Source organism: Notechis scutatus, chromosome 4 (genome assembly GCF_049901735.1).
Source record: "Notechis scutatus isolate UNSWTSFEM ecotype Mainland chromosome 4, rNotScu1.2, whole genome shotgun sequence".
Lineage (NCBI taxonomy): Eukaryota > Metazoa > Chordata > Lepidosauria > Squamata > Elapidae > Notechis > Notechis scutatus.
In genome coordinates, this window is record NC_142012.1 from 112,507,006 (window position 1) to 112,521,070 (window position 14,065).

The 14,065-nt window shown below is 37.2% G+C and overlaps 1 protein-coding gene across 2 annotated transcripts in view; it reads right to left on the bottom strand.

Moving 5' to 3' along the window:
• Window positions 1-11,973, bottom strand: part of DENND10 (DENN domain containing 10) — a 14,137-nt gene extending 2,164 nt beyond the window's left edge. Inside the window, exons 1-8 of one of the 2 annotated variants that reach the window (XM_026669893.2) lie at window positions 11,751-11,973; window positions 9,999-10,195; window positions 8,720-8,799; window positions 7,808-7,956; window positions 6,993-7,104; window positions 5,659-5,759; window positions 4,410-4,517; window positions 1,515-1,609 (exon numbers count right to left, since the gene is read on the bottom strand). In XM_026669893.2, the coding sequence (XP_026525678.1) occupies window positions 1,515-1,609; window positions 4,410-4,517; window positions 5,659-5,759; window positions 6,993-7,104; window positions 7,808-7,956; window positions 8,720-8,799; window positions 9,999-10,195; window positions 11,751-11,796 (888 nt within the window). In that variant the 5' untranslated portion in view covers window positions 11,797-11,973. Of the gene's footprint in view, window positions 1-1,514; window positions 1,610-4,409; window positions 4,518-5,658; window positions 5,760-6,992; window positions 7,105-7,807; window positions 7,957-8,719; window positions 8,800-9,998; window positions 10,216-11,750 lie in introns of both variants that reach the window. The other variant, XM_026669901.2, reaches the window with a different exon arrangement.
• Window positions 11,974-14,065: the final 2,092 nt, after the last annotated feature.

Below are 14,065 nucleotides of genomic sequence, written 5' to 3' on the forward strand. Positions count from 1 at the left end.
TGGAATACTAGTGGGATATTTAAGCTAGGTTTATGTAATTTCATATTACTGCTACTGTTCTGACTTGTCAATATATGAACCTAGTGGATTCATACAGACTCTCACAATGTCTAGCTTTATGCATAGCATTTGAAATGTGTTAGATGGTATGTTACACAAACTCAACTGCTATAATTTTTTAATTAGTCTTAGAATACTGCACATACCCTGACAATTGTGGCTTATCAAAAGAAGCATATGTAAACAAATAGCTAAAAGTGATACACAAATTCAGATTATCTGTATATAGATGCTCAATGGATAGATACACAGCTTTTTGACAAGGTTGTTTTTCTGTGCTATTTGGAGACACCACAGGCTATAAATGTATATGGTATACAGTGCACAGTATTTGTTTATCATGAAAATGGGGTGTAAGGTGTTGCAGGTAATGTGTAAAGGTAGTCCATTTAGCATTCAAAGTTACAATAGTAACTGCACAAATGGTATTTACGTTGAGTGCTTGGAGTCTGACTGTTGTAGCATCCCTGCAGTCATGATTTCTGATGTTCCCTGCTGGTTTCCCACAAGTAAAGGTCAATGAGTAGACTGGCAGGAAGTTGGAAGGCATAGTCATGCAAGGTCTTTACTTAATGATCTGCATGGTTAAAATTTAACAATGGAATTGGGACTGTGAGAATTTCTACGTTGACACAGTCTTGTGACATCACACTTTACAGTTATGTTGCCAGCAACTGCGATTCCAATCCCAATTGCCATTGTAAGCCAGGGGCTACCTGTATAGTTAAATGAAAATGAAATAAATTATCAAATGCGGAGACCTGTGTGTGTAAGTATGTGTTTGGCTGTAATCATATGAAAAGCTGAGAGATCAAGATGATAAGCAGGAAAATAATGGAAAAAGAGTGAGGCCATCTCATGCACATGGCAGGACTAGGACTTTTTCTCTTAGGTTTCGGAGGATTTTAAGTGTTCTTTGTCTTTATCTAAAACCAATTACGTTATTATTTGAGGTTTATGTATTTTAAAATAAATTAAGGAGTAAAAAATGGCAAATATGGTCAAAGGATATTTCATTGAATGGAAAAACAATTACTTTGAGGTCACATATGACTCATTCCTACTTCAGATTAACAAGGGGTAACCAGCTCTGCTTAACTTTTGACTCACATATTTATTTAAATTAAGGTGGTGAATATTTCCAATTTAATGTACAAAGAACTTACAGTTTTACATTATGGATGGATCCAAGGAACAATGGCTTGCTTTAAATCAAATTAATTTCAGTTCCAGGTATGTTATCAAGCTTTGTTTAAAACAGCAGGATTTTATTTTAAAATAAAAGCTGGTCTCTTCTCCGCCTTCCATAGAAAGACATGTAGCCTGAAGTTTTGCCAGAGCCCAGTCAGTTATTTAAACCATCTTAACCCTGGCTTAAATACTTAATTCTAAACCAGGAGCATAGTAGTTTAGCCAACAAAATAATAATAAAGACTGAAATACTACAGCTTAACCTTTATAACTTGACTGTTTGACTTCTCTGGATCTTCTGCAGACTGAACAATTAGCTGACCAAGTTCTTTATGCAATTTTCCCATTGTCATCGCCTCTGAGGAGAAAGAGAAGTACACCATCACTCATTTTTGTTTACATAAATAAATGAAAATAAACATATAACTCCAAAACAACTGCAATCACAACAGCAGAATTTGGGTCAAAAGACCACATTGCCATACAAAAGGTACATATCTGCCATACAAAAGACCACCCTGCCCCACGTTTCTACATCAAGATTTCTTCATACTCCATTCAATGACAATGCTAAAGTTTTGCTTCTTTGTAATTTAACAATAGAGCTGAACTGATAGAATTCCCCCATTCTGTTCTCTTTCAGTATCCATATTTCGGCTTCTGTACAGTAGCATCATTTCTCCCAATTAGAAAAGAACAGTGCGGTGGCATTACTTTTATCCAACTAGACAAATGAAAATCCTGCTGTTAGCAAAACAACTTTTAATTCTTCCAAATCATTCCTTTAAATAAGTATTTTTCTCTATCTTTTTCCATGTGTCTGGGTCAGGAAATTAGCATTGACACTAAAAGCTTACATCTTGGTTCATTCCATCTTACGTTAACAGTTTCCTGAGTATTGGAACAGGAATGCACTACACCACAGAAGAGGATATCGAAATTTTCCACAACACCTCGCACATTTGGGAGACTATTGGAGACTTGAGAACAAGAGAATTAGAACAGTAATGGGCAGAGGGAGATCTTATAGAATGTCATTACACATGATTTTTTTCTTGCCTTTTGGCCTTATCCTAGGGTCCTAGATGCCAAATTGGCTTCAATCTGCTCATACTAGTAATAAGAGTATGCTCCTCCATAACCTAGGTACAAGGTAGAACTGGTGCGAATAAACTAAATCCTGGTTAGGTGAAAACAGATGTTTCCTTATCAAAATACATTTGTTCTGGGCTTTATTGTATTCTTTATTGTCATTGTATTTATATATACAGTATACATACAACGAAATTCACATAACACCCATAGACCAGACTCAACATGCACACACGACAATCCCCAAACACCTCCCCAACCGCCAAAATTCCCTGCCTCCTAAAAACACACAAGCATCCACACAACAGACCAAGTAATACTGTCCCAACAGCTCACTGATAGTGGTCCTTAAGTTCATTGTTAAGTGCAATTATAGCTCTGGGATAAAAACTATTCAGAAAACGTGTGGTCCAAGTTTTAATTGTTCTCATCCAGGGCTGGTAGCTTTTAAATGCCTAGCAGCTATAACACCAAGGAAGGTGGCTTGTAATGTTTCTGTTGGAGATCTTTATGGTCATCGGATACACTGACTGGATATTAGTTATATATATTTTTGGCCGGCCATGAGGAACATTAGGATTTCTGCTAGCATATTGCTCATCTTGCAGTCCAGTTGTTCTCTGCCTAGCTGCTTGATCTCACTGCTGGTGCAAGACACCTTAAAATATTAGTCCTGAGGGAGTGGGGTGTGGTGTTGAAATTCATGACCACCATGACAATTAGAAACTTGCCTTAGGAGACCAGAGCCCAATTCATACAGGAAGCCTTGCATTACATCTTGTCTTTACCTCCATGCAGTTGGAACAAGTTTGAAAGGGGGGACATTTCCATCAATCTTTTTCATGATCAGATCACTTCCTAGTCAGTGTGATACTACAGGTAGTCCTTGTTTAGTGACAGTTCACAGGGGTGTGTGTGTGTGAAAAAGTAACTTTACGACCAATCCTCACATTTACAACCTTTGCAGGTCTATAAAGCAAAGGAAAACTGAAGTAAGATAATAAATACATCTGTGGCTTCACTTAGCAATTGCTTCACTTAGTGACTGAATTGCCAGTCTCAATTGTGGTTGCTAAATGAGAACTACCTGTAGTCAGTTCTGGTGACCTCCAGAGGGGAGAAAAAGGTCAATTAGGACTTTTGGCCTTAGGCACCTCATAAATTCAATTACTTTTAAGAATTTTCCCAGTGCTCTGGGGGTAAATTTATCATAATCATAGTTTACCTCTGGATTTGCTCCAGAATTTATTCAGAATTGGTTCTTTTTAGTCATCAATCTAAGGGGTCTTCTTTATTTTTTAAGGAATTCTGGGAAATGAATTGTTAGAAAAGGATTGAATTTAATCAGGGGTGGAATTCACATTTTTTAACAACCAGTTCTATGGGCATGGCTTATGTGGTTGGCGTGGTTTGGTGGTCATGTGACTGGGTGGACATGGCTTGGTGGTCATGTTATTGGCTGGGTGTGGGCAATTCAATATCACTCACATTGAGGCACGCATCTCCTCGCCTGGCCTCTCATGACTGTGGGGATGCTGCAACAGTCATAAGTGTGAAAAATGGTCATAAGTCACTTTTTTCAGTGCCATTGTAACTTTGAATGGTCACTCCACACAAGCAAAATACCAGCAAAGGAGGGGAAAAAAACTCCAGAGAGGCTCCTGAGACAGGAAGCCTAGTCCTGCCAAGAATGTAATAAGGGTTAACGGAGAGTTTCTGTAAGCAACACCAGAATGTTTCCTTCCTGCCTTCCTTACAGGATTAGGCCAGTAATTTCTTCTAACAACTGGTTCTCCGAACTGCTTAGAATGTTAACAACCAGTTCTAGCGAATAGATGCAAACTGGTAGAATCCCACCCGAATTTAATTGAACATGTCACAAGACCAGTTTGAACTTGGATGTAATAGGAGTAAAGCATCATTTTTTAAACAATTATGGAAGATACAATGGATATTTTTGACATTATTTTATAATGTAGTGAGCCGCTCAGAATCATATCCTGTATGCAAACAAAGACACCTATATATTTGTATATGAGGAAAGTAGATGACATTTGCCTACAAACCTTTTGCTTGATGTGAAATGGTGATTTCACTTTCAGCCAGATTGACATATACATCGTAAAGATCTATCCTGTTGTTCACTTCTGAATCTATACATCCAGCAATGTATCCTGATAAGAAAAGATTTTAGTATGTTTCAGTAAAAGCATTCTCACTAGAAGTACTTTAATATAGGGTGCTTGGTGCTCTCTGAGCTTGGCTTGTTTTCTTGCAGATGTTTAATTACCAAACTGGATACCATCATCAGTGCTAGTAGAGAGTGAATTTTCTTATTTTATATACTAGTGGCTTGCCCTGTCAGTATTGGTGGGAGGGGCCTTGGTGATTCCTTCATTGGGATATTGTTTGCTTCTGCATTGTTGATGTAATGTTAATCTTGGTGTTAATCTCTGCTCATCTGGGTGTTGAGTTCTTGTGAGGAGGTCTTTTGGTCTTTTTATTTCCTTTTTGGTTTTTTGATTATCTCTTTTGAATGGTATGTAGATATTTTTCTCTAGGTGCCTGTTGATAGCCGATTTATGTGACTCAAACCAAAAGACCGCCTCATCAGCAATCAAAACCTAGATAAACAGAGATTAATACTACATCAATAATTGATAAGCAAACAATATCCCAAGCAAGGAATTACCAAGGCAGACAAACAGCCCAATCAAGGAACCACCAAGAACATTCCCACCAACCCTAACAGGACAAGCCACTAGCATATAAAATGAGAGCAAACCACACTCCCTACTGGCACTGATGGTATTATATAGTTTGGTAATGAAACATCTTCAAGAAAATAAACTCAGAGTATCAAGGACCCCAGAGTTCCACCTGACCTACAAACATTCTCTTCCATCACTTTTATATGAATTTAAGAAGGTTAAAATTTATTTAGGTTATAAGGTTAAACTTTTATTAATTTTATAGTCTTAAACATGCATGCTAACATTGGACAACTACCAGTTTCATAGGAATTTACCTAATAAATAATAGGTACAGAAACTCCAACTTTTTGCAATAAATAGGAGGAATTATCCAATACTGCAATTTCCAAACATCTGAGCCTTAGTCAATTGTTTGTCCTCAGTGATTATAGCAGTGACCCTTTGCTAATATTGTTTATAATATTTGAATATGTTATCTGCCCATAATGACATGGATGTTTATATAGATTTAATAAATGATCAACTATTTTTTCTATTACCATAGAAGTTAATTTAGTCATTCTGCTATGTAATGCTGATTGATATCCATTATCAGTAATACCTGGACACATTTTTAATGGTTCTAATTCATCATCATTCAGATGTACATATGAATGAAGAATTGACCAATCTTGTCGGTGCCACACTAAGGCTGGTAATGCTCTAAAAGAAAACAAATTTATATTATTTTAATACAATGGCTCATATCATCTCCTCAAAGGATGCACTAACTGGTCTGGTTCTTTGTTTAGCTTACAAGGACATCAGGACTCTAAATCATGACATAATTTCAGCCATAGATAGTAAGTCATCCAAAAGATGGAAGGACATTTCTTTATAATATACTATATGGATGGATGCATGGCCAAAAGGACTCCCTTTAAAACTGGAATTTTACAAAAACCAAATACATTAAGTGTTAAGAAATGTTTTAAAGATGTCAGCACTGTTGAGTATTGCTTTTACAGAATCTATAAATCACCATTTATTTTACAAAATGATTAAACACAATAGTGGATACAAAGAGATTACTTTGACACTATTCAATAGGACCAATTATCTTAATAGACTGTAGCTTGTTTCAAAACAAACTCATTTCATGCAATGGCGTATCGAACATTTTTGTCAAATTAGGATTAGTTATAAATCATAATTGCATTTAATAACAGCATTGGGGGATCCAATACCTCCACCAAAACTGATAGCGCAAACTACTATATGTACAGAGAGCAAACCCCACTCCCTTCTAGCACTGAAGATGTTACCTCAACAGATGTTGAATTTTCTTCAGGACAACAATCAGAGAGCACCAAGGACTCCACAGCTGATGCTACTTTATTCAGGCATTCTTTTATATGACGATTTATTTTTTACAAGTAACTCAAGGCGTCGAACATATTGAACTTTTATATTTTTCCCACAACAGATCACTAGATCAAAGATATCTCCTTCAATGTGTTATGAAAAGTTTGATATTGTCAATTAATTTTACTGACTACATCAGGGGTGTCAAACTCACAGCCGGATGAAACACATGCTGGCCATGCCTATCCACGGTTTAGCAAAGGAGGAAAAAGTCACGATACGTTACGTGATGACATGAGTTTGACATCCCTGAACTACATGGTAACAGAGGATGTGGGTTAGCAGTACAATCAACATTAAGGACATCCTGGAACTGAAGGTGAGATAAGGGTAAAATAAAAGACCCCTTTTGAACTGGACTTTCAATCGACTTCTAAAAACAATACAAAGTTAAACCACTGTTAAATTTTGATACCAAACCAGGGCCCCTACAGCTTCCAAGTTGAAATGCAAAGACTCATATTACAAATGAAATGACTTGAAAATGAAATTAAGTGAAGGAATACCTTTTATTTCATCAATGTGTTTTACCTTGTAAATTCGAGGATAGTTTCTATTCTTGGATGATATACTACAATTCTTTTCTTTAACATGAGCGCAGTATACAGGATGACTGTTTCCATTCCAAACTGAAACACTATATCTAGGACAATCAGAAGTTAAACAGAATATTAATATAATAGAATTTTGTACAATTAACAACATAACTATACAAACAATTATAATTTACTTAAATTCACTTTTTATGAAGAGGCAAAATTTGTTCAGCTTTTACAGAATACTTCTTAGATATATCAAGCTACAATTTGATATTACATCTATGTCATGGCTTGTTTAACTTACAATTGATTAGATTTACCCAACATGCCAAGCCATGGTTTATAAGCTCCAGTGTCCAATTAATAACATGTGAACCTGGTATTTATCTTACTTTTTTTAAGAATACAAAAATTCTGTATCTTTTACATCTTTTTGCTTTTGAAAGAGTTTTTAATAAAAGCCAGGCCAGCTGGCTTTTATTAAAAACCATCCTACCAATTCGATTTATGCCAGGGTATTATTTTTCTCACCATTGGAGGGAGAGGACACAAAAGAGGAAACCCAAAGCAGGCCTTGAAAAACTCTTGGGACTCCCAAGAATCCTCTTATGCTGATGTCGGCCTTGAGGAAAAAGTTGGTGATGCAACTAAGCACAACCAGTATTTCGAAAGCAGTGGCTGTTGTGCTTTCAGGGTCTGCTTACTTGGAAATAAAATTCATTGAAAGAAAGGGAGTTTATTTTCAAGAATGCATAGTTTTAACCCAAACTGTATTACTGATATTTTTTTTATTTAAAAAAATCTCACCTTTGACTGAGCCTGCAAGATAAGCTTTTCTTATATCAAAATCTTTGCTCAGGAAAGAACCATTTTCTTCACTCTGACAAATCCCCTTTGTGAGGACAGAAATGTAACTCTCCATCATTTTTACAGGGGTCCCATATTTCAGATATATTCTGAAAAATAATTTGAGCTTCAATAATCTGGGCCAAAAAGAATTAATGTAAAGTGTTTTTTTAAAACCCATGCAAACATTCCCCCACTGCCGTTTTTTTTTTTTGCAAGACTCACTAAACCCCATAATGTGACCAGTATTCCTTCCTCCTTTGTTCTCTTTGGTTCCTTCTAATATCGTTCAAGTCTTCTCTTATTGTCTTATTTCCCAATGAACAACTTTCCGTTCAGAGGTTTTCTTACAAATTCAACATCTTCCTATATTATTTTGTAATTTTTTAAACACCGCACAGGAGATATTCTTTCAAGTCTATCTAGCCCTGTAACTGTCTAAAATCCACATTCTATTTCCCTTTTTGCTGTTTTCCAAAAAAGGATTTTATTTTTATTTATTTCTATAACCAGATCGAACTGCTGTACATGAAGTTCTACATGCAGCTGGAACATGATCTAAATCATGCAGGAAAACAAATCTTGCTAGATTTATTGTGAATAATGTGCTTATGGTAGAACTACTTTTCAAAAGAAATGCACTTCAACTTGTTTATTTCCTGTGAGAACTGCTAGTAGGATACTATTATGTGTTATTTTTACAGTTTTAGTAAACCTTTTACTCACATGAAATAATCAGTAATTATATGTATAATTATGATGGTAATTATCCCTTCAGAAATGTTTTCACCTCTTAATTGGGTATACATCGCTACGCAAAAGGTTTAGCTAATAAATCATGCAGTTGCAGAAAATGTATCAAGCAATACACACCTACAGAGAATCCTAGAGAAGGCTGCATACTTTTCTGGATTGAAGTCTTTGGTTGTCAGAACAATGGAAAAGTGGGTCACCTATGAAACATACAAAAAAAGGTTAATGTCCAAATACTTTCTTGTAAAATAATATAAACAACTGGAAAGGAGACATAATTTGGCAAATAAAGTTGCTTAGATCTACTTAGGAGTTGGACTTTGACAGGGAAGGTCCAATTGTGGTATCTGGGCAATGACTTGTGGGGAAGATTGTTGAGAGTAGTTAGACTGCAGAGGATCTTGAGGGAAATAAACTATCTGGGCCTGTTTCAAAGTTCAGGCCTTTGCACAGGTCCATTTAGTGCATTGTTTTTTCCCATCCCTAGAATGAAAGGCCCTTCAAGAAGTCACTCACGTCCTAATCCCTCTCATGAATGAACACCTGAAACATGGTCTACATGAGGCTGCCTTTGAAGGCCACATGGAAACTACAGTTGGTCCAGAATGTTACAGTACAGGCAGGGATGAACAAGTATACCATGACGTGAGCTGCATAGGTTGCCAGTTGACTGCTGGATGCAATTCAAGGTACTAGTTGTCATCTATAAAACTTTGTGTCACATAAGAACTACTTAAAGAACTGCTTATCTCCAATAGTTCTGCCTGCCTAATAAGATCAGGCAGCTTGTTTAATTGAAGGGTTCTGAAGGGCTCATGAAGCAATGCCATCTATTGGGATCTAGACTGTGTGCCTTCTTAGTTGTCATGCCTGTGTCTCGAGTAGCATTCCCCTGAGGATCTGTATAGCTCCCAACCCGATGGAGTTCCAGAAGTCACCAAAAACATGGCTTTGCTCCTAGGCCTAGGGATAGGGTATCAGTTTTGCTTTGGGGTATTTGGGGCATTGTTGTGTTTCTTCAGGATGCTCAGAATTATTCATGGTTTTTATTTCTGAACCACTGAGCATCATCAGGAGCTAGGCAGCTCCATGTTTAAATCAAACAATAAATTAAGTCTATTATATCACTGAATACTTGCTACAGACCAATACATCCTGAATATTATGCAAACATCCAGTTTAACTTCAGTTAATGCAAACATAAAAACATAGTTATTTTTTTCTACCACAATTTTCAAAATTGCTTTTGTTATCATATGTCTAGATATAGCATATTGATAGGATATCCCTTATCTTATGAAATCAGCAGACATAAAATCCAATTAATCTCTTAATAAAATAATGAATGTACAAATAAGATCTTTCTGTCATGTCCCCTTTCTCCAAATTTCAATCTTACCCTTTTCAAGGTAGAAGCCTCTGGAATTTCCATGGTTGTAATGTAAAACCATGTTAGTTTGTACTGACCAAATAGGAAAGTTTGAAGCTGTTTATTCTCATTTGTAAGGCAACATTTTCTCAATAAGAGGTCTCTGAATGCAGTCGTTGTAGAAGGGTAACACCAAACCCACAGAGCATCTCCATTCGTATCTTTTTCTATGGTGGAAAGATGTTCACTGTGAGAATGCCAACAGCAGCAAGGGAGTAAATTGATCAGTTAATCAGATCCAATTGTGCATTCAACTTAATGCCCACTTTTATACATTTTAAAATTATCAATTTATTATGCAAGTCTTCATAGTTCAGGAAATTAACTCAGAGTTATGGTAATATATATACATGCATTTTAATCTGCAACATGATATTAATTTGGAACAATTTTATTTAAAATATTAAACATCTCTTTGGCCTATAGCCAAAGCAGCAATTCCTATATTTTAGCTAAAAGCACATTTACTTTAAAAACTAACACAAACTATATTTCCTTGTCTAGACTTCCTCTTTCCTTGCCATTTCCATTTCCCTTGTAAACTTTACACTGTACTCTTCTTATAGCAAGAATCTCCTCTATTAGAATTTGTAAAAAAGCACATGCATTGAATGTGCTAAATAACAATACTTTGTTAAGTTTTCCCATTATGATTTCCCTGCTAAGTGAAATGAGATAAATGATGGTAAAAAGGGCTTCCTAAGAGAAGCCTTGATTCAAGAATCGTTTCACATTAAGGGAGATCTAGTATTTGCACTGGTGACAAACTAAGACATTTATCCTGAGCATTTTTATAGCCTACCTATGACCAGCATTATATGGGGAAAGCAACATTTATTTAAATCTTAACTGCATTCTATTACTTTTCCATTCTCCATTCAGAAAAGAATTGAGATTTTAGATAACCAGATAGGGGTATTTTGCAAATTAGAGGCTATCTTAAGGCCTTTTTGTAAATTAACAGGAGATGGATGCAGGTGACTAAGTTCACTCAACATTCAAAGCCACTATTTAAGCATACAGTAATTAACTCAATAACTAAATTCAGAGACCACCCTAAATTATAAAGTGGCTGGATTTATTTTAACTTCATACATTGCGTGGAATGCTGCCTGTAAAGTCTCCTTTAAATCAAGTTCAACTTCTGATGGCTACATTAGCAATAATACAGAAGTAGGGTTGTTACTGCCTTCTTCCAGAGCATTTCCTTTTTCAACTCTCCACCGTGGGATTTGCTTTGATCTCCTATGTCACTATTAAGCAAGTATGAGCCTGAACCGTTTTGGTTTTTTTTTAATTTCCCCACGGTGGCCCAGGTGCTGTACTTATTAAAAGGCAAGGAGGTATTCAGAACAGGGATGATAGTCAAAAGAACCACCCTAGAAGAATTAATACTCCTCTGCTCGCTTACCTAGGATAAGGGAGCATACAAAGACGTGCTCCCCCCCAGTCTTCTCTACTCTTTCTGTATGGGCATAGACGGAGCTGAAAGAGTGCAACAATCCTGTCGGATCATGCATCGCCGACCAAAGGCAAAAGAGGCGAAAAGGAAGACCCGTTCACTTATCTGCCTCCCCCCCCCCCTCCGCGCCCCGGCTTCACGAACACACAATTTTCCCGTTTGGGAAAAGAAATAGGGAGGGGGAAACGAGGGGTGTTAACCGGCTCTGCCCCTCAGCCGACATTCCCACAACATGCAGCCAGGGACGGAGACGCGCTTACCAATCAAACCTACGCCCAGAAGCAGCTGAGCCTCCGTCTCTGCCATCTTTCTCCTCCCAGCGCCAGGATCCCTCCTCTGTTTCCTGAGAGACCCATCATGGGCCTCATAGCGGGAGAATAATGGAGTAACACGCCTCCCGGCTTCCGGCTTGATTTTGGTCTTCGCTTTACAGAAGCCGAGGCGTCCGTATGCAAGCGTAAAGCACCTCCGCGAGATTCCCCCCCCCTCGTTTATTTTAAAGCCTCTGGTAGTGAAGGCAAATGTTTTTTTCCTAGCAGCACTGCGGTGCGAGGCGTGGAAAGAAAAGTCGGCGTGATTCGGAAAGTCGTCTAGTCCACCTTTCTGCTTAATGGGGAATTCGTATTAGAGGATCCAATTCAGTTAAACATTTCTTTGGGTCATTGCTAAAATGTTCTTACTGCTTATCTTCCCTTTCGGCTTGATCAGATTTTTCTACCAAGTTCTGCTCTCCAGAGCAACAGAGAATAAGTTTTTATTCAGCTGCAGTTGTTCGGTGCGACTATACCAACTTTTGGGGAGACTTCCCCCTCATCAATTCTTTCACGAGTAATTTTCACAGTTGTAATTATAAGCACTAATTTTGCCTTTACATCAATAATTCTGCCAAGAAGCTTGGACGAGGCAAACCATGACCACTAGGACCTGAATGGCAAGCTAGACTGAACACTGTCCTCCACAAACTACATTATATAGATGGGTTTATTGCTTCTGATAATTAACATGTTAAAGATCATGGTAAACTTATTCCTGGTATTTCCATAATGGAGTTCAAAGGGCTGCCATAGAATCTCTTGCCTACTTTTAATATGTTCCAGAATGAGATTCTAAAAGCTTTCTGTTCTTGTAATGAGATTGGACCTCAAGGATTCCTCACAGAATAGAACTTTAATTTAAAAAAAAATGCTATCCAAAAAGCTGTATTTATGAAAAACCAGGAAAGACTCAGTCTGATGTCCTTAGGGTGGCTGACAACCAACTGACAACCAAAGAAGGGCCCACAAATATGTCACTTGCTCCTGGTATTGGCTGCCTAAAAGTATAGAGGTTGCATTTTGAACCAACTGCAGTTTTAAAATATTTTTCATGGGCAATTCCAAGTAGAGTGCATTACAGTAGTCTACACAGTAATAATAAGGACATGTTACTGTTGTCACAACCTCCTGCTCAGGAAATGCTGCAATAGGCACAAACGAGTAAGGCAAAAGCCTGGTGAAATCTGGTGAAATCATGGGTCCAGGCATTTTACAGGATTGGAACTATAGTTCACATGTTTTGTGGGGGTATTTTTCAACCCCAAATTGCCCAATAATCTCTCCTAGCATCTTCATATCATATTAATCAGGGGAGACAAGACCAACCCCTATGCCAGCCCACAAGTCAGGGACCTCCAAGCCAACCTTTCTTCTACTAAACATAAATTGGAACCATCCACTAAGGAAGGAGCAGATTCATCACAGAAAAATACCTTGAACTGCCAATCCTCCAGTCTAAAGCTACTATGGCTGATTTTATCAAAAGCCATCAAATTTAGCAAGACTAGTAGAGGTACATTTACCCTATTCATGTTCCTATTCAGGATTTCCAGGAGTTACTAATGCTGTCCTCTCTCCTAAAGCAGGTCCAAACTTGAATGAAAATATGTTTAGGTTCACCAGGTGTGAATTTGATCTAATACCACCATTTTCAAAAACCTCCAAAAGGAAGGTTGAAGATAGATCTGTCCAAGGATGGTTTTTCAGGAGGCATCTACTCTAGTTTCCTCCTATGTTCCCAGCAGCTTTCCCTCCTGCAAGGACAATTTCCCAGATCTGAGTGGTCATTACCATCCCCGCTTCCTCTACAAGCTAAAAAGGATAGGGATCAGGTCAAGTAAAAGACAACCAACAACTAAAATTACTCTATTTTTCTTCAGAAGTCACAGACCTGAACTAGGTAACATGGTAAGACAATGCCTCAGGCACCATGAAAGATTCTGTTCATTATGTATGTATTTATATGGCTTGAAATGGCATGCATATATGCTTTCAGCGTACTTATTAGTCTAGTAAAGTTCGGTGAACTTGATTTAAAACCCATGTCTTAGGATCTAGAGATTTTGGGAAGATAATCTGCAAATAAAGTCCTATTGGAATTTCATCTAGCCAAATTGGTTTCTAAAAGTAAACTTTTTCCTGTCATATTTCTAATGTTTCATGAAGCCATATTTTGTTAGCATACTAGATAAATCTCAATTTATGTTAACTTTTTGGTTATCTTTATAAAGGTATATATGTTGCAAGAATCATTGAGTTAT